At 40.3% G+C, this 21,788-nt stretch overlaps 1 protein-coding gene across 1 annotated transcript in view; it reads right to left on the bottom strand.

The window, feature by feature from the left end:
* vps35 (VPS35 retromer complex component) overlaps positions 1–21,788 on the bottom strand; it is a 37,587-nt gene that overhangs the window by 2,390 nt on the left and 13,409 nt on the right. Inside the window, exons 4-16 of the mRNA XM_061893278.1 lie at positions 20,639–20,762; positions 18,808–18,990; positions 18,448–18,667; positions 15,122–15,205; positions 14,943–15,052; positions 14,785–14,881; positions 14,517–14,665; positions 9,798–10,005; positions 9,561–9,716; positions 9,361–9,483; positions 9,115–9,294; positions 1,765–2,004; positions 1,546–1,689 (exon numbers count right to left, since the gene is read on the bottom strand). Coding sequence (XP_061749262.1) covers positions 1,546–1,689; positions 1,765–2,004; positions 9,115–9,294; positions 9,361–9,483; positions 9,561–9,716; positions 9,798–10,005; positions 14,517–14,665; positions 14,785–14,881; positions 14,943–15,052; positions 15,122–15,205; positions 18,448–18,667; positions 18,808–18,990; positions 20,639–20,762 — 2,018 coding nt within the window. The remainder of the gene's footprint in view (positions 1–1,545; positions 1,690–1,764; positions 2,005–9,114; positions 9,295–9,360; positions 9,484–9,560; positions 9,717–9,797; positions 10,006–14,516; positions 14,666–14,784; positions 14,882–14,942; positions 15,053–15,121; positions 15,206–18,447; positions 18,668–18,807; positions 18,991–20,638; positions 20,763–21,788) is intronic.

Genomic DNA, 21,788 nt, shown 5'->3' with positions numbered 1-21,788 from the left:
TAGTAGATTGTTCTCCATGTGGCCCCGATATAAAAAAAGTTTGACACCCCTGGTCTATATTCTGAAAAATATATTTTCAAAAAACATTAAAAAGTGGAATAAAGGAACAAAAAGGTGAAATGTACTGAAAAAGAGGTCGCATTGTTGACTAATAAAAGAGCTGCCATGCAGACTGATTTTATCATTGATCAATCGTAATGAATCAAAATCAATAGTATGAATTGTCATATTCGAGGCTCCAATTACGTCACATCAAATATTACACTTTAAAATATTTTTTAAGGAAAATTCTGCATAGTTTGTGTTTGCCTCATACAAAACAAGGGGCGGTATAGCTCACTTGGTAGAGTGGCCGTGTCAGCAACGTACGGGTTGCAGGTTCGATACCCGCTTCCGCAATCCTAGTCACTGCCATTGTGTCCTTGGGCAAGACACCTGCTCCCAATGCCACCCACACTGGTTTAAATGTAAAAATTAGATATTGGGTTCCTCTCTGTAAAGCACTTTTGAGTCACTAGAGAAAAAGCGCTATATAAATATAATTCACTTCACTTCACTTCACTTCACATTTAAGAAAAACAAGTCAGAAATAGGCGCCAGCGCCCCCCGTTACCCCAAAAGGGAATAAGCGGTAGAAAATGGATGGATGGAAGTCAGAATGGATTCAAGGAGAGGCATGTAACGGAAGAATGTGGTGTCTTACAGCATCATTTTCCCGCTCGTAGAAGCACACGTATCTGTTGAGGATTTCGATGAAGAGTTCCTTAAAATATTTTTTAAGGAAAATTCTGCATAGTTTGTGTTTGCCTTATACAAAACAAGGGGCGGTTTAGCTCGGTTGGTAGAGCGGCCGTGCCAGCAACTTGAGGGTTGCAGGTTCGATTCCCGCTTCCGCCATCCTAGTCAATGCCGTTGTGTCCTTGGGCAAGACACTTTACCCACCTGCTCCCAGTGCCACCCACACTGGTTTAAATGTAACTTAGATATTGGGTTTCACTATGTAAAGCGCTTTGAGTCACTAGAGAAAAGCGCTATATAAATATAATTCACTTCACTTCACATTTAAGAAAAACAAGTCAGAATGGATTCAAGGAGAGGCATGAAACGGAAGAATGTGGTGTCTTACAGCATCATTTTCCCGCTCGTAGAAGCACACGTATCTGTTGAGGATTTCGATGAAGAGTTCCTTAAAATATTTTTTAAGGAAAATTCTGCATAGTTTGTGTTTGCCTTATACAAAACAAGGGGCGGTTTAGCTCGGTTGGTAGAGCGGCCGTGCCAGCAACTTGAGGGTTGCAGGTTCGATTCCCGTTTCCGCCATCCTAGTCAATGCCGTTGTGTCCTTGGGCAAGACACTTTACCCACCTGCTCCCAGTGCCACCCACACTGGTTTAAATGTAACTTAGAAATTGGGTTTCACTATGTAAAGCGCTTTGAGTCACTAGAGAAAAAGCGCTATATAAATATAATTCACTTCACATTTAAGAAAAACAAGTCAGAATGGATTCAAGGAGAGGCATGAAACGGAAGAATGTGGTGTCTTACAGCATCATTTTCCCGCTCGTAGAAGCACACGTATCTGTTGAGGATTTCGATGAAGAGTTGGACCTGCAGCGAGGGGTCCATGCACTGGTTGGCGATCTTCAGCGCTTTCTTTAGACATTCCATCACCCGCTTCCCGTCCCGGATCTAACAAGAAGCGCGGTGAACAGTTCAGAGACGGCTGGGGCAAGTAGAACATCATCATTGTCGTCGAAATCTCACCTCTTCGCCGTTTTTGTCGGTGCTGCGTCCTGACCAAAAGAGGTGTGCGCAGATGCTGACGGCGCGGCACTGGTCGGGTTTCTTCAGCAGCTTCGAGGCCGCCAGCGCGCACTGAGTCCTCAGAGGCTCGTGGTTCTCCTCGCTGAAACACTTCATCCTCTCGAAGGTGCCGATGATGAGCGTGATGGCCGCCAGCTGAGCTTTGGAGTCGCTGATCTCGTCCTCGTACAAAGAGAAGGCCTGAACAAACAAACAAAAACAGACGTTAAGACACTTCCATATATGGATGGGTAGCAAATTCGGTACTTTTACAGGCACTGATGGAATTCCGTCAGTACCATAGGCGCCGATCCCGTGGGTCCTTCAAGGCCTGAGCACCCACGGACAATGCCGAGCAACCGCGTGGGATTGATGGCAAATTTTGTCTCACCACCAAGCAAAAAACACCCACGTTTTGGGTTTTCAGCCAAACTCCCTCTAAGTATCAATCAATCAATTAATCAATGTTTATTTATATAGCCCTAAATCACTAGGGTCTCAAAAGGCTGCACAAACCAAAACACAAACCAGAAGTACATCCTCGGTAGAGCCCACATAAGGGCAAAGAAAACTCACCCCAGTGGGACGTCGGTGACAGTGACTATGAGAAACCTTGGAGAGGACCGGATATGTGGGCAACCCCCCCCCCCCCCAGGGGACCGAAAGCAATAAATGTCAAGCAGGTCTAACATGATACTGTGAAAGTTCAATCCATAATGGATCCAACACAACCGTGAGAGTCCAGTCCAAAGTGGATCCAACACAGTAGCGAGAGTCCCGTCCATAGTGGAGCCAACAGGAAACCATCCCAAGCGGAGGCGGATCAGCAGCAGTAAGGCTGCAATTTTCAACACCAACAAAGCAAGTATGCTTGGTAGAAAAACCCTCAAACGTAAAGTAAGGCACCACTCTTCCAAAATGTGCTAGCTTGTTGCTAATATAATTTGGATTTGCCATAGACAGGCTACTATTAGCATTAACCCTCAAACGTAAAGTAAGGCTGCACTCTTCCAAAATGTGCTCGCTTGTTGCTAATACAAATTGGATTTGCCATAGACAGGCTACTATTAGCATTAACAACTTTACATGGCTATTTTAACACATTCAAATTTGGTAATGACAACTACAACTAGAATTAATATTATAATGAAACAGCTGTGTACAGTATACAGTATAAACACCTTGTGGGGCGCAACATACCAGCTTCATGGAAAAATGACTGCCTAGTTGGACATCATACCATAGATAGCCTATACAGTACTGCCATCAAATGTCTTGGACGTGGAACTGCATTGCAAATGAGACTTAAATGGTAAAAAAAAAAAAATAAATACGACAACTGGACAGCACAGTTGTAATAATCAGCTCATTTTTAAATGTTGCATTGAAATATAAAATGTAATTATCAAACAATATTTATTAACACACGATGATACAGAAAATTGGTAGCGTTCAGTACCTGTATTGAGTCCCAGGTACCTGGGAATTGGTACCGTATCACTTCAAATGTAAAGCGTACTCATCCCTACTTCCAAACCTGCAAAAGTTAAGGAAATTTTGACACCTCTGATTTCATGGCTTTCGAGTGTGCAACGTGACGTCAACTCAGTGAGCAACAACATTTCCTGTCATCTATATAGCTTGTGGCAAACAATGGTAATTAAAGAGAGAAGTGTTATCGAGCCGGAACTATTTCATGTTACTGATCCTAATGTTGATCTGAAATCAAAGGCGTTCGAGAAAGAGTGGCGGAGTGTAAGGTTAGATATTTTTTGGCAGGTGCACGTAAAGCTACTCAAGCGGCATAGTGTACGGTGGCGCTTCGTGACTACGACTGCAGCTATCCATTATTTTAGTAGTCGAGTAATTTATTCAGATTAATCGAGTAATTGAATTAAACCCACTTTCTAACCTGAAGGGGGAGCTGCTTTTTGGGGGGGAAATTTGGCCTAGCGTTTACGATCATCATGAAAGACATGACGGATGTATTTTTACAAGTTTTATAAGTCAAAATTAATAATAGTATATGCGGAGCCAGTGGGAGGTCCTCTATTTCGCCATCCATCCATCCATCCATCCATCTTCTTCCGCTTATCCAAGGTCGGGTCGCGGGGGCAACAGCCTAAGCAGGGAAACCCAGACTTCCCTTTCCCCAGCCACTTTGTCTAGCTCTTCCCGGGGGATCCCGAGGCGTTCCCAGGCCAGCCGGGAGACATAGTCTTCCCAACGTGTCCTGGGTCTTCCCCGTGGCCTCCTACCGGTTGGACGTGCCCTAAACACCTCCCTAGGGAGGCGTTCGGGTGGCATCCTGACCAGATGCCCGAACCACCTCATCTGGCTCCTCTCGATGTGAAGGAGCAGCGGCTTTACTTTGAGTTCCTCCCGGATGGCAGAGCTTCTCACCCTATCTCTAAGGGAGAGACCCGCCACACGGCGGAGGAAACTCATTTCGGCCGCTTGTACCCGTGATCTTATCCTTTCGGTCACGACCCAAAGCTCATGACCATAGGTGAGGATGGGAACGTAGACCGACCGGTAAATTGAGAGCTTTGCCTTCCGGCTCAGCTCCTTCTTCACCACAACGGATCGGTACAACGTCCGCATTACTGAAGACGCCGCACCGATCCGCCTGTCGATCTCACGATCCACTCTTCCCTTACTCGTGAACAAGACTCCTAGGTACTTGAACTCCTCCACTTGGGGCAGGGTCTCCCCCCCAACCCGGAGATGGCACTCCACCCTTTTCCGGGCGAGAAGCATGGACTCGGACTTGGAGGTGCTGATTCTCATTCCGGTCGCTTCACACTCGGCTGCAAACCGATCCAGTGAGAGCTGAAGATCCCGGTCAGATGAAGCCATCAGGACCACATCATCTGCAAAAAGCAGAGACCTAATCCAGCGGTCACCAAACCGGAACCCCTCAACGCCTTGACTGCGCCTAGAAATTCCGTCCATAAAAGTTATGAACAGAATATTTCGCCATTAAAATCCAATAAATAACCATTGAAAAACTGTGAACAATACTCCATTAACATTTTGTGACTTTTGAATATTAACCAAGTGTAGGAGCCTAAATGCTGTTTGAGTTAATTTACATTTTATGGAAGGTGCTTTATGTTTATTCAGCCAATATGGGACTATTTACTTTGTTTGCATGCTTAGAATAATTATAAGGTACACTTTATTTGTAATTATTATATTTGTCTGAATAATTTATTATGTATTATTTTATGCTGCTTTAATACAGTGAAGATTATATAACTTTAATTGCATATATGGCGGAAAGATCTGTTTGGTAATATGGTTTTGGACACATTGTATTATGGGTAATGGCAGTCAGGTATGGGGAAATCGAGCCACACAGTTTTTTTAACTTACTCTTACTTTTTCTAACTCTTTCTTACAGTAACAAACTCGCTTTATTTTTCCATTCATTTGCTCCCACATTGTTATTGTTTTCTGTTTTTGACTGATTAAGTTCACAAGTAAACGATACAAAACGAAGAGGAGCATCTGGAGTTTTGTTTGTCGTTGCCGCAGCAAGCAGGAGAAAGTAGAGGAGCGTCAAGCTAATGCTTCATTAGGAATCTACACAAGGTATTAGCGATATTGTTATTATAAGCGCTAACGCAGACAAACTATTACGTTAAAGTACCACTGGTAGTCACACACGAACAAGGTAAGGTGAAATTACTCTCTGCATTTGACCCATCCCCTTGTTCCACCACCTGGGAGGTGAGGGGAGCAGTGAGCAGCAGCGGTGGTCGCGCTCGGTAATCATTTTGGTGATTTAACACCTAATTCCATTAAAGCATGATCACAAGCTTGTGTGCAGTTTTGACATGATCGACTGGTTTCCTTGCTCCTTGGAAGTTTATTCTAGAAAACAAATCGTCCCTCTCACTTGGATAGAAGAAGGCTGAGTACGTATTCCGACAAGTTGGTACACTTCGACAGCCAGTAAGGACACGGGAATGGCAAGAACGACACAAAAATACGCTTAGGTCCACCCCCCTTTCTTTGAAAGGATTATGAGTCATTCTTCCTCTACACGGGAATGCAAGAACATCGTAGCAGTCTGTAACCCAATGACAGCAGACATTGTACAGTAAGTGGTGTTTTATTATGTTTGTTGGCTCTCATGCAGTCTGCAGTGAGTAATAAATAATCAGTGATGTATTTAGGGGAGGAAAAGTGAGTGTTGTGATGGGTTTATGAAATCAATACCCTGCCTATGGCTTAAAAATGATCTAAATATGTGCCTGTTACTACATTACAGCATGCTTATAAAAACCTAATGGAAGTATTTGGATGTTTTTTTCAAGGGCTTTATAGGCAAAATAGAGCAGCTCTCATAGGCTCTATTGTAAGCGGACTTTTGATAGCAATTATTTAGTATTTAGAATACATTAAAAGAAAAAAAAAACATCCATCGTCATATCTTTCATAATGATTGTGAACGATAGGCAAAATTCCAATAAAGTGCAGTTCCCCTTTAATGCTGCTTTTAGGGAAAATAGTTAAAACTTGAGATGTTACAATATGAATACTTTCATATCACAGTGTGACCAAAAACTATCACGGAATTGTTAAATGTGCTCAAAAAGTACTTATAAACACTGAATTATTTTGACCAAGTTATTTTTTTTAACAACTAGAACAAATAGAAACACTGTTGAAAAAAACCCATCATTTTGCATGTTTTGTGTTTTCTTATGTTTCACTGATAATCTTTTTCAAGCAGGCATTGCAGTGTCCTACTCTGTTCAATGGTCTTTGATCGCACCGTACAGACTGTAAAGTTGGCGCCAGTCCGCCCATGAGTTTATCAAATTGCAGATATCAATCCCGGTTTTTAATTAAAAATAAAAGTACCCTAATAATAATGTTGTTGTGTTAAATATTAAAAAAGTAAATGAACAATTGTTACAAATTTCTAAACGGAAAAAGTGGTAGGATTTCAAAATCTCTGCTTCTTCCTACTCCTTTTCGAACATGTTAGAATGCAAAACTGTAAACATGCGATGTAAACATTGTAACTGTATACATGTTCGAAACACATCATTATGTTGGTATTATTTTTCTTTTCATAATTTTTTTTTTGCTATCGTTTTGTTTCTCTTCTTTGTTGTTATTATGCATGTCCGAAATAAATACTTACAATACTAATCGTGGAAAGTTTTACCGCAATTGTAATACCGATTATCATTACAGCCCAAATTGAAACAAACAAGGATTTTTCTGATGATCCTTATCCTCCATCCATCCATCCATTTTCTACCGCTTATTCCCTTTCGGGGTTGCGGGGGGAGCTGGCGCCTATCTCAGCTACAATCAGGCGGAAGGCAGGGTACACCCTGGACAAGTCGCCACCTCATCGCAGGGCCAACACAGATAGACAGACAACATTCACACTCACATTCACACACTAGGGCCAATTTAGTGTTGCCAATCAACCTATCCCCAGGTGCATGTCTTTGGAAGTGGGAGGAAGCCGGAGTACCCGGAGGGAACCCACGCATTCACGGGGAGAACATGCAAACTCCACACAGAAAGATCCCGAGCCTGGAATCCTTTTTTCTTATAAATGAACATTCCATCAAAATTGCTCTTTTAACATGAGCGCATCCCGTTATTAAAAATAAATCCGAGTGTAGCCTAAACCAGGTAATAAATAAATAATAGAGGTAAACTAAACAAAGGCTCTCTGATAAAGTTTAGTTATTTTAAAAAAGTTCAAATGTTTATGTATTTTCTAAATTTGACGCGTATTATTTGTTGAATAATGTAAAGAAAACATATATGTAATAGAAATACTTTAATATATAGTAAATTGTGTGACAAAAAATTTAACAATTTCACACATCCACATCTAAAAAGGTTTAAATTAGATGAGTGGTGTTTGATTTGTTAGCATTAACATACAAAATGTCAACAGTGACATGTGTTCACATCTGTTTGAATAAAACATCTGTTATGCTAGTAAAACATATATGGGGGCGTTAACTACCAAAATAAACTTCTACCTTATTTCTGCTTTCTTAAATATGCACAATGCTTTTTGGTAACGTGCTGCTTCATCGATGTACTGATATTGAGAAATGTCAACTCCGTTTGACAGTGCAAACACGACTTTATCAGTTTAAAATGAGCGCACAACTTTTTAGTTTCTCTCGTTTACTTTGAGCCCTTTACTATATTTACCCCTCGTTGTTTTTATTTGAGCCATCGCTCTCCATCATTACTCTTTATGACTGTGTGCCACCACACTCTCTCACACCACCGCTCTCATGTGCGCTCAAGAGAAACAGTCTGGCAGAAAGGCACTCAAAGCGGTTTGGATTTTATCGATGTTTCTGAGTTAAACTCTGAATGATTTCCAACCTGCAGAAGCTGAACTCAAAACTGAAACCAGCAAATGGAACGAAACGCAGCATGACTTCAAACTAGAGATGTCCGATAATATCGGACTGCCGATATTATTGGCCGATAAATGCTTTAAAATGTAATATCGGAAATTATCGGTGTCGGTTTCAAAAAGTAAAATGTATGACTTTTTAAAACGCAGCTGTATACACGGACGTAGGGAGAAGTACAGAGCGCCAATAAACCTTAAAGGCATTGCCTTTGCGTGCATACCCAGTCACATAATATCTACGGCTTTTCACACACACAAGTGAATGCAAGGCATACTTGGTCAACAGCCATACAGGTCACACTGAGGGTGGCCAAATAAACAACTCTAACACTGTTACAAATATGCGCCACACTGTGAACCCACACCAAACTAGAATGACAAACACATTTCGGGAGAACATCCGCACCGTAACACAACATAAACACAACAGAACAAATACCCAGAAACCCTTGCAGCACTAACTCTTCAGGGATGATACAATATACACCCCCGCTACCCCCTACCTCAACCTCCTCATGCTCTCATGCTGTTTTGAGGCATCTTTAAAAAAGTAATGCACTTTGTGACTTCAATAATAAATATGGCAGTGCCATGTTGGCATTTTTTCCATAACTTCAGTTGAATTATTTTGGAAAACCTTGTTAAATTGTTTAAGGCATCCAGCGGGGCATCACAACAAAATTAGGCATAATAATGTGTTAATTCCACGACTGTATATATCGGTGTCGGTTGATATCGGAATCGTTAATTAAGAGTGGGACAATATCGGAATATCGGCAAAAAAGCCATTATCGGACATCTCTACTTCAAACTGGTAAAAAAACAAAGCCAAGTGGGGACCCTATTTGGTGCCGTGCAGTGGAAAAGAGGACTAACATTAAATACTTTATTACCTGGGACATGAATTCATACGCTACAGTCTCGTGGTTCTCAAAGCCGATCTCGCCAGCAGCCAGCGCCCCCTGCAGGAAGAGTCGTAGAGGCAGCTCGGCCAGCTCGGCCTTGATGAGCGCGGTGATGGTCTGGTGCGCGAAGGAAAAGATCTTCTGGCACTTCTTCTCCCACTTGTCATCCTGTGGTGAGCAAGGAAGACACCAATAAATAAAGAAGAGTTTGAACTAACAACGCCGCACACTCACTAGTGATGAGTTCTCTTTGTATCTGAAGGCCAGCTGGTAGGCCGCAAACACCAGAGGAGGAAGAGTGTAACGAATCCTTTGGTTTCCACCGGCACCAAAGTGTTTGCGGGCTGTGTTGAGTATCTGGACACGCGTTGGGGAGCGGACATCAATGACCAGGAGCAAGAACCGTGTCCCTAAAGTGACAAATGTGCACTCACAAGGTACTGTTGGTCGGCGTCGTCAGAATGCAGCAGGTGGATAAAACGACCCACGAGGCTTTGCTCCTCCGCGAAGTCCTCCGGATCGGGATCGTCAGCAGGCTGGTCGGGCTGGTCCTGAATGAGCGTGGACGCCAGGTTCAAGATGGCGTCCACCTGCCGAGACCAAAGAGAGGACGTTCGGTTAGAGAACGCTAGAGAGGCAGAACTCCACGTTTTTTTAAAAAAGGACCGGACCTGCTCCTGGGACACAATGGTTGTGTTGTATTCCAGAGTGTTGCTCAGCACGTAGCAGCTCATGCTCTTGCGCGACTCGTAGTCGAAGTACTCGAAGAGCGGCGGGAAGTGTTTGAGCTGCAGCACCGTCAGGATGTTGTTGTACGTGTCCACCGGGATCTTCAGCAGCCGGGTGAGCTCCTTGGACACGGCACTGCTGGTTGCTATGCTGTGGGAGCGAAGAGTCCATTGTGGTCATGTGACTCTGTAGGGCTGGGCGATATATCGCGGGTTTGTCTCTGTGCGATATAGAAAATGACTATAATCGTGATATTCGGGTATACGTTCTCACGCAGTTGCTTTTCGCTGCGGGCATCACACTACAGGCTCTTCCTACTCTTTCTTGTCTCTCCTTCTCACAGAGACGTAAAACAAGCGCACCTTCTTACACACGTCACGTGAGCAATGTCACACACTCCAAGGGAGCAGAGAATTAGCGACACGGTAACATTAGCTGTGATGCCAACGGTGCGGTGTGGGTGGTAATACCAGAGAGAGAAGGTGCCAATCTGGTAACAAATGGAGGAAGAATTAATTCCCAAGAAAAACAGCACAGGATTCATCATCTGGTGGTGGTTTGGCTTCAAGCGGGAATATGTTGAACACTTATGCGGCAAAAGCGTTGCTACAAAAAGTGGCAGCACTGCTAAATTGTAGCACCATTTAAAAAGTCACCCGCTAGGGAATGAAGAGTGCTTCAAACTGTGCACGTCACCAACAGAATGCCCGAAGCAACTATTTCAAGATCAACACCGTAGGACATATACTATTTGATATGCAGCTCATTTTTATGTGACACTTATTGAAATATCTCGTGTGACATCATGCTTTATTTGTTTTTAACTACTGTAGTGGCGTTCTGTACAAAAAGTGCACTTTCATTTAGTGTTGCTTTGATATGCCATCTTAGTGACATCATGCACAAAAGTGCAGTAATAGTTTGTTTTAAAATGTCTCTGACACTCTTGCACTTTCTGTTTTGAAATGACATGAATGTTTGTGCCACTGCTTAATAAATACAGTTTTGGTAAATTGACTTAGTTGTGATTTCCCTCTCTGCATGACAGTTTACAATAAGCATATATTAATGAAGTATGAATAAGAATGTTTTAATGTAGACACATATAATCATCATACTGCTGTGATTATATGCATCAAGTGTTCATTCAAGGGTAAGGCTAAATATTGCGATATATATCATGTATCGTGACATGGCCTAAAAATATCGAGGTATCTATAAAAGGCAATATCGCCCCACCCTATGACAATGTACGCCCGACCCTTCAGAATTTGGCAACGGCACCAATTCACGCAAATTCAAACCATTCCACCGCAAATTATGCACGGCCTCACAACTTTGTCTGATCCCCACAGTTTCCCCGCAGATTTTTGCCAATCGCTAATTCAACTATTTATTGCTGAGTTCGGCAGAACTCTTGTATTTACAGTTAGCTTAGCTGTTTGTAGAATAGTTTATGGCTGGATTATAATTACATTTCATGATTGATTTACTATGCAGAATATTTACATTTCATTATTAATTACTGACATGATTAATTTACCATGCAAAATATTTATATCACTGACATGATTGATTTACTATGCCGAATATTTACATTTCATTGTTAATCACTGACATAAGTGACGAAAATATTTATATCACTGACATGATTGATTTACTATGCCGAATATTTACATTTCATTGTTAATCACTGACATAAGTGATTTATTCTGCAGAATATTTCTATTTCCTTATTAATCACTGACATGATTGATTTACTATGCAGAATATTTACATTTCAGAATATTTACATTTCATTATTAATCACTGACATGATTAATTTAGGGCTTCACGGTGGCAGAGGGGTTAGTGCGTCTGCCTCACAATACGAAGGTCCTGCAGTCCTGGGTTCAAATCCAGGCTCGGGATCTTTCTGTGTGGAGTTTGCATGTCCTCCCCGTGAAACCTCAGATAATTGATTTAAAATGCAGAATACTTCTATCTCCTTATTAATCAATGACATGATTGATTTACTATGCAGAATATTTACATTTCATTGTTAATCACTGAGATAATTGATTTAAAATGCAGAATACTTCTATCTCCTTATTAATCAATGACATGATCCCACTTCCAAAGACATGCACCTGGGGAAAGGTTGATTGGCAACACTAAATGGTCCCTAGTGTGTGAATGTGAGTGTGAATGTTGTCTGTCTATCTGTGTTGGCCCTGCGATGAGTTGGCGACTTGTCCAGGGTGTACCCCGCCTTCCGCCTGATTGTAGCTGAGATAGGCGCCAGCGCCCCCCGCGACCCCGAAAGGGAAAAAGCGGTAGAAAATGGATGGATGGGTGGATGGATTATAAAACAATATCAAGATATATAAACACGTAATCGATATCAATAAAAAATGCTTTTGCTAAAAAAAATTTTTTTGTCTTTGTTAGAATAATTGTTTCTAAGTTATCACAAAAACTTTGTGTTGCATTGAGTGCCCGGCGAGAAGCAAAAACATGTCTTTGAACCTACAAAGAAGAAGGCTTGTAAAACTCCACTGTGTAGGGCGGGAAGCAAAATGAAGGTGTTCTGTTTCTTTCATGTATTGTAATCAACAGAAAGATATTGTTTGACCTAAGAGCTACAAAAGTGAAGAGGAAGCAGGACTAGACTCCCCTCCAGGCACCGCTTCTTTGAAATGTTTTATGACCTTTTCTGTGAACTGTTTATGACCCTCGTCCCTTAGAAGCAACTGTTGCCATGTGGTCAGAGAAAGTTCAAATAAAGGAGGAAGCGTACAATTTTTCGCCAGAGCGTGCTGAAACACTGTACAAAAGGTACAGTGTCCATGAGTCTCTCTTCAAATTGAGCCAATTTTAATTCTGTCTCTGTTTAATTCTTTGCTTCTTGTCTTGTTTAACAGATGTCATCAGTAACTCTTCCTCATGAAAAGAAACAGAGTTGCTAAGCAAGGTTGGTTGTATTAACCAAGGCGCTCAATGAACGTAAACGAGCAACGCAAGAAGTGATCACTAATGAGTGGGTGTGACACGCTGACAGCCCATCAGGCAACAGTAACAACTATCCAATTTGGGTGCGCCATCTTGTTGTCTGGCTGATGAGTCTTCGCATTGAGTGAGTATAGAAACTAAAAATGATTGTTGCAGAGAGAAAAAAAATTGTGGGTAAAACATAAAAAGTCACCTGGACAGTATGGCAGTTTTTGTGAATGTTTTAAAACAGTTCATACTCAGAACATCGTGGTCCATATATTATGCAAGCCACTCGTCCTCACCAAGACCGGTAACACCACACCACCTTAGCCGTGCTCACCCTTTGGAGCACAACAGTAACTTCCTGGTACTAAACCTGCAGAAAATAGTTCTTCTCAGGTTTCTCTATGTTTACATTTTCAGACTTTGTACTATTTTCTTACACTTTGTACTATTTTCTTACACTTTATTAAGCCTTTCTAACGTATTCCTTATTTATTCAACTTCATTTTAGAAGGTTATTATTAAGAGTTCGATGTGATTTTAAAATGTTGTTTACGTTATGAGTCTTTTCATTGCTTGTGTTGACATTTCCTATCCTTTCTGCCTTGATCTATAATTAAAGGTTACATTTGAAATAAAAACATTTAATTTCATTTTTTTTTTTGGTCCTTTTTTCTATAGGTTATAAAAATATCAATAATTATCAGGGGCGCAAAAAAGAAATAAATAAATAAATAATAATTAAAAAAAAAAAAAATCACATCCGGATAGTGATTTTTATATACTTAGATTCTAAATTATTTTGTAATTTAAAAAAAGATAAATACAATTTTTTTTTAAATTAAAAAACAGTCAATAAAAATGTGTTTAGTTTTTCTAACCTTTAACCTGTTTTGATAAATTATACCAAAATTCACAATAATCATTATTATACCAAATACTACATTGCAAGAATCTGTTTGAATCGAGAATCAATTCTGAATCAAATCGTCAGACCAAGTATCGGACGGAACATTCACACCCCAATTATCGATGTTGACATAAAAGATATGATGTAAAACACATATTGTGATACAGTTTGCAGCCATATCGCCCAGCCCTACCCTAAATACACAAAAACAGGTACAAACAGGTAAGAAAAGTTGGTTTGCATAATAGGACCCCTGTTAAATACTAAAAAATGCTGGGTGTTTTGTTTTTTTTGCTTTAATGGCGGCGTTAAATATCAACTTAGGGCACCAGCTAGCTTGTCAGCCAGGAGACAAAACAAAAAAATCACCTAGAGAAGATTAGTGTTTGTGATTGGCGTTGAAAGGCAATAATTGGCAATCACATACTTTTTCACAAAAATTGTCCGTTACAGATCAGTGGCCGATTGATCGGCTTATCCCTAATAAAAAACACAGAAAGAATTAACTTGAATCAAGAATCTATGTTGAATAGAATTGAATCATGAGTTGTAGAAATATTTGTATCCCTACAAACCCTTGAAACACTAAAAACATTCATAAAATCACAAGCTGCCAAATTAAGCCTTAAATCGTCAGAATTTGTGCTTTCAGTCCTTGAAAAATCAGACATTTTATGCTGCAACAATCCTGTCTAAAAGTCTGAAATTTCTTACAACCTTGGTGCCTTATCTCGCTCATACAGGAACGCGGATAGTCGGCGACTGCGGAACTTACTGTTCTAGGTTGAGCTTGTTGAAGATCTCCACGGTGCTCTCCAACACTTTATCTACATAATCCACACGGTCAGGGTAACATTTCATGGCCAAATTGATGAGCGACACCTGCAGGGAGACCACGTCCTCGGACGGCATGTCCTGTCGAGACTGAAGGACGAGAAGAAGAAGGGCGGGAAAAACAATCATGGAATGAAAACAAATAGCTGTTTGGCTGAAAGCAGAAAGCAGGAAAAACGAAGAGTAAAGGCTGGCTATAAATGAAGGACCTGAATGACAGTGGCCACTTGCTGAGAGAAGATGTCAAACAGTTTGATCTCAGCGGGAATTCCGGGCCCATCTTCTCGATGGGCGAAGAGGGCCAGTCTGAAAGGAAGCCCTCGCGTTACAACCCGTCCATCCACACGCTCGTTTTTACATAAGGTACCTGTCAATAAGGGCAATGATGATGTTCTTGACGTTGACGTGCTGATGAAGCTCGGCGCAGGAGCGCAGGAAGGGGTTCAGGGTCTGCAGGTGGAACTCATCTGGGAACACCTGGCAACGCAGAGAAGAAACGCATTAAAGGCGCAACTTCATGCTCAGATAGATGATCACATGACGTACCTGGATAATGCACTCCATCAGATACTCTTGCGCCAGGGAGTCTCTGCAGTTCACAACCTGCTCCAGCACACCGGAAAGAACGATCTGTAGAAAGAAAATGTCCAAATGTCTATAAATTGATTCCTATTTTTGATGCTCAGTTTGCAAACCGGAAGAAATATCTGCCAGAGAGGCTGCTAAGCAGCTATGTAATCTCTATTCACTGTGGGGAGCCACTCTCCTAAGTCAATAATCCTCCATTTACAGCAAATAAACTATGTTTCTTACATGTATTATTATCACTGGAAGAAGAGGCTAAACATGTTACACAAAGAGGACAACCAAGGCATGCGAATAGCGAATGGATCAATTCATAAAACGGTAGTGAGGATACCAAAGGTATTATCACTATACGATCGACACTAGAGGGATTAGATTCATGTTTTGATTTTCCCAAAATCTTTTTTTCTGTAGTTTTTTTTAGCAATTTTTACAAATTTAGAAGAAAAAAAACAGGGATTTAACTGAGTAATCAGGACTGGGCAATTTGGCTGAAATCAATATCACAATGTAAGTGTTTTATATCGGTCTACATTGATAATTAATATTTTTTATGAGCTATTGAAAATAAGGACCAGGAGAATAATATATCAAATTTAAACATTTTTATTCAAAATCTAACCATCATATTTTTATAATCCCTCAGCTGTCAAGGCAGAAAGGAAATGTCAACACAAGCAAGGAAAACAAACTATGTAAACACAATTTTTTTTAAATTGCATTCTAACTCGTAAATAAATGTAAATAAAATGAGCAAAATACGTAAATATTACATGTTGCGCCGAGGATGTCGTTGTGGCTTGTGCAGCCCTTTGAGACACTTGTGATTTAGGGCTATATAAATAAACTTTGATTGATGATTGATTGATGTTATCATGAATGTGTCTGTTACTACATTACATACTTACAGCAAATACATATAAAACATTCAAGTGTTTGGATGTTTTTTTAAGCGCTTTATAGGCAGAATAGAGCGACTCCCATGGGCACCATTGTTAGCTGACTTTTCCTTGCATTTTTTCAATAGTTAAAATGCATAAAAAAAATAAAACATATGTGCTCGTCTTACATAAGGATAGTGAATGATATGAATTATTTCAAAAATAGAGCAGGTCCCATTTAACAGTAACTTCTCAAAATGAAGGTGCAAAAATGTGCAAGAAATGCTTAATGAAGTGAGTGACAAAATAGTGCAAAGTGTGAAAATGTAAACATAGAGAAACCTGAGAAGAAGTTCTTTCTGCAGGTTTAGTGCCAGGAAGCTAAAGGTTGAGCCGGTGTGGCATTACGGGTCGGCGCCTTGCATAATTTATGGTCCATTTTTAAAAATGCCGTACTGTCGAGGTGACTTTTCCTGTTTTACCCACATTTTTTTCCACTTTCTGCAACACTGATTTAGGGCCATATAAATAAACATTGATTGAGTGATTGACTTTCTCCTCTCACTCCATGCAAAGAATCAACCACAAGACAAGACAGCACAATCAAACTTGATAGTTGATACTTTTGCATGATTGGCTGTTAGTGTGTCACTCCTACTGATCAGTGATCACTTCCTGCGCTGTTCAATTACCAGAGAGCGAGTACTTTTGTTCATGCAACCAATCCTGCTTCGCATCTTCCTGTTTTCCGTGAAGACGAAGAAAAAAAATGATTGACCGTTTTATCGAACACATGTTTTATGGATATTAATTACATTTCTATTGTGGTATATACTGATATTGTTTTATCGCCCAGCCCTATGAGCAATAGATCGTACACTGGAAAAAAACACCATCTCACAAAATCTTAAAATGGTAAAAGTCTAAATTATCTCTGTAAGATTTCTTAAAATAGGAAATTGGCAATTATCGTATCGGCTATACTTACAAGTATTGGGAAGTTTTGTGTCATAACAAACTTGTGATCTTTAAAAGTATATATTTTTTTTTCCTCAACGGATCTATTGTCTAGAAACAAGTTCTTATGTCACACTAAAAAAATATTATTCATGGGATTGTGACTTGTACGAAGTATGTTTAGAACAGGGAGCCCAAACTTTTTGACTTGGGGGCCGACAAGGATGTCTTTGTGGCCTGGCCAGCCCTTTGAGGCACTTGTGATTAAAGACAATACTAATAAACTTTGATTGACTGTTTGATTGATATGATGGGTAAACAATTAATATAATGGATATATAATTAATGTAATTGGATATTAAGAGTATGTGAAGGTTTGACTCCTACCTTGTTCGCTTTCTTTCCTTCTTGATAATCAATCAGAAATATCAAGCCGTTAAAATGCACCAAGATGTTTTACATTTTCCCATCATGTAGTCAAATGGGTTTAAAAGGGTGTAATTTCGAATCATTTTTACGGCGTTTGGACATTTTTTATAATATCCACAATGTTCAGTGAGCAACTTGTGTCGTGTGTGAGTGTTGACCTTTGTTAGTTGCATTTGTTTTCACCATGACTAGGGAAGGTTGTTTGGATTATGTCATATGAGTAAATGCTGAGCAATTATTTCAAAGTACTTTCAATTGTCATTGATCTTACTTAATCACATTGTCCACAAGATCGCAGAAAATGTGTGGCATTCAGAGACCAACTGATATTTAAGATTCATTTGAAAGCACTCCTCGGTGCGATGCTTTATTGAACTCATGATGTCACGCGGGCCAGATAAAAGATGCTGATATTTTGACGAGAAATTAGAAATATATATTTGATGGGATTTTGAGTTTTTCCAGTGTATTTTTGCGTAGCATTGACTTTGCTTTTCTCAAAACAAATGTATGTAAGGAAAGGAAAATTATTTGTATTGTTACACGATTATGAGCACTCAAAATATATATATCGATCGATCCATCCTTTTTTTACACTTGTCCCTCTAAAATTTTTAAAATTACATTTAATACATGTGATCGTATCTGCAGATTCCACTCATGGATGGTCAGTATAGGATATGGCAGCATAAAATTCTGATCAAACCATCCATATCTTTAACAAACCATAGAACATGTGTAAATGTTTTTTATGAGGTTTTCAAAAATGAAGTGCAACTCTTGTGAAAATGTACTTCTGTGAAAGAATCTGCATAACATTCATATTCAAGGATTGATATTGATATAGTGCTTGAAAAAACCCCCGTAAGATATTAATTGTACATTTTTGACTCTGCCTCTAAAAAGAATCGGATTTATTGGGAACCAGTAATGTTCAAATCCATACAATGCCCAACCCTCGTCTTGACGGTTATATTTGAGCACGAAGATGCTAAGCATCTTGTGAATAAACTCGTTCACCTGTTTGTACTTGTCCACGTTGACGCCCTCCAGCTGGCTCAGCCGGACCAGGTTGGTGCCCACCAGGATCCTCAGCTCCTGACGCTCCTTTTCCCTCTTCTCCCGATCCCGGCTGTGACCCTGATGCTGCATTCGCACCCACAACTTGTTCATCTCAGCAAAATTGAGCAGGACAAAGTCCACAGAGTCGTTAATGTCGCCCGTCATCTCCTCTCCTTCTCTGTGGAGCGAAAGATGATGGGATTCGTAATAGTTACGACCTCGGGAGGTTCCGCTTCACACACTTCGAATTTGAGTAGCCACAGGGATGGTTTCTAAAATTAGAACTTGAAAGTGGAAGAAAAAAAAAACAACACTAACTCGGCCTGCTCGCCGTCATCTGGCAGGATGTTGCGGGTGCACTGTAGTAGGTAGTTTCTCAGAAAGAGGCCCCTGAGTGGGTGCTGTACCCCACGGCACATCTCCACCAGGTCCTTAAGGATGTCCTTCCGAGACTGCGGGAAGGAACGCACGTACACCACTCCTACTGTGATGAGCAGATAGCTAAAAAGACAGAAAACATGATTTGAGAATGTTGTGGCAAATCCAGTATTTTAGTAATCTCTTGTCCAAAAACAATTTTAGTCTTAAGTGCTTCCAAAGGTAAGAGACATATATTGTCCCCTGCTAAAGTCCTTGGGCCCTGCAGAGATAGCTCAGCTTGGTTTTTCTTACACCCTACCCTTGACATATCGCAAGAACATGGGCCAAGGACACATGTAATGCTGACAATTCCTAATTAGGGACCGAATGTCCCTTTGGGACAGAGGACCCTATTATATTTCTAAGGTTTTATTATTATACCGCCGCCTCTTTGAGCAGTAATTTGAGCTCCTTATCATGCTTCAAAACTCACCAAATTTTACACACACATCAGGACTGGCGAAAATAGCCATCTAATTAAAAAAAACAAACCCCAAAACTCAAAATTGCGCTCAAGCGCCTCCTAGGAAAAAACACAGACAAAAACTGCTTGTAACTTCCGTTAGGAATGTCGTAGATACATGAAACAAAAAACTTCTATGTAGGTCTGACTTAGACCTACATTTCATAAAATGACATCCTTCAGCAAAAATCAACAGGAAGTTGGCAAACACCACTTCAAAACAAAAGTTTCCTAGAAAAATTCATTTTTGCCTCTTTGAGCTGTAATTTGACCCCCTTAAAATGCTTCAAAACTCACCAAACTGGACACACACAGCAGGACTGGTGAAAATTGCGATCTGATAAAAAAAAAGCAAACCCCAAAACTTAAAATTGCGCTCTAGCGCCCCTAGGAATAAAACACAGACAAAACTGCTCTTGGGAAGAAAACACAGACAAAACTGCTTATAACTTCCGGTAGGAATGTCGTAGAGACATGAAACAACAACTTCTATGTAGGTCTCACTTAGACCTACATTTCATTAATTGACATCCTTCAGCAAAAACCAACAGGAAGTTGGCAATTACCCCTTCAAAACAGAAGTTTAGTAAAAACCCATTACCTTTTTTCAAACATTATCTCCTCTGAGCGCGTTTGTGGTGTCGGCTTCAAACTCGCACAGAAAAGAGATTGAACCCTTCTGATTAGAAGTTGTGCAAAGAGTTTTTCCAACTGCTCCGGTTTTGATTTTACAAGCTTTCAAAGAACCGCTACGCTGATGCTGCTGCGCTGCTGCCGCTGCGCTGCTGCCGTCTCAAGATGGCCACTTAAAAGCAGGAAGCACCAGTGTGACCACACAATGCAGAGAAGGTAGGTAATGTGCAGGTAAAGATATGTTGTCTGGGTGATGGCAGGAAGCACCAGCATGTATGGGTGAAAGAAAGAAGCACCAGTGTGACCCCAGGATGCAGGAAAGGTAGGTAATGTGCAGGTATAGATATGTTGATTGGGTAAAGTCAGGAAACACCAGCAAAAGTCGGTCCCGTCCATCGCTGCTTGCAGCTTTAATTTATATTGTATTTGTCTTTTGGTCTTAGGTTACTCTCCAAATGGCGTTATTTTGTGATTGATGCTGTATTATTGCTTTACCCAGTGTTTAACCAAAACATTCCTGTTCACAATCAGTCTGTTCACCCTGCCAAAATTCCAAAACAAGACTAAAACCTGGAGTTCTGTTCTTTGGAAATACAGTAAAGATGAGGAATGATTGTTGCTAGAAATACTCACAGCCTGGGGATGATGTTGCCTGCGTACTGGACCAGCTCATACAGATCCGCCACCTTGCGTCCTTTTGCAAACTCGTCTGTGAGGTAGACCTCTAGGTAGTGGAGTTCATCAGAGATGGCCATATCTCACAAGACTGTTAGGGACTAGATCAGATCACATGCAGAACAATAATAGCTCATAAGACTTGCGTGCATCTCCATCCAACCACCCTTGGCAAGTTGTGTTCACGACACATTTATGCATTTGACTCATGTTAGTAAAGTAGTTCTGTATCTACTAATCTATTCCAAAAGGCGCAACAAAGACCCAATCGTACAACCAACGAAGCGTTTTCCCCATAAGAAATAATGTTATAATCGAATAAATTAGTTTCAGACACCATAAATTATGTTCACTTAACACATTAAATAGAGAATATACAATTTTATATGCAGGAAACAATGCAAATTACATGGATATTTTAACATTTAACATCTGTCTTACCATTATTGAAGACTGCGATCAAGGGGTGTGCCGATCCAATATAGATATCGAACCGATATCAGCAAAACAAAACAAGTATTGGATATTATGGGCATGAATCTAAAATCTCCAAGATTATATGCACTTTGATAGAGTCTATCGTAAACAGTCCTGCAGCATGTTAACCGTATTTTTCGGACTATAAGTCACAGTTTTTTTCATAGCTTATGTGTGATACTATTAACACATTACCGTAAAATATCAAATATTATTTAGCTCATTCACGTAAGAGACTAGACGAATAAGATTTTATCGGATTTAGCGTTTAGGGGTGACAGATTGTTTGGTAAACTCATAGTATTGTCTATATGTTATAGTTATTTAAATGACTCTTACCATAATATGTTACGTCAACATACCAGGCAAGTTCTCAGTTGGTTATTTATGCGTCATATAACGTACACTTATTCAGCCTGTTGTTCACTTTTTTAAATTTATTTTAAATTACCTTTCAAATGTCTATTCTTGGTGTTGGGTTTTATCAAATAAATTTCCCCCAAAAATGCGACCTATATTCCAGTGCAACTTATATATGTTTTTCTTTATTATGCATTTTCGGCAGGTGCAGCTTATACTCCGGAGCAACTTATACTCCGAAAAATACGGTACTTGTGCACAGCTGGACAGC

Source organism: Nerophis ophidion, linkage group LG02 (genome assembly GCF_033978795.1).
Source record: "Nerophis ophidion isolate RoL-2023_Sa linkage group LG02, RoL_Noph_v1.0, whole genome shotgun sequence".
Classification (NCBI taxonomy): domain Eukaryota; kingdom Metazoa; phylum Chordata; class Actinopteri; order Syngnathiformes; family Syngnathidae; genus Nerophis; species Nerophis ophidion.
This window is presented reverse-complemented; position numbering and strand designations above follow the sequence as displayed.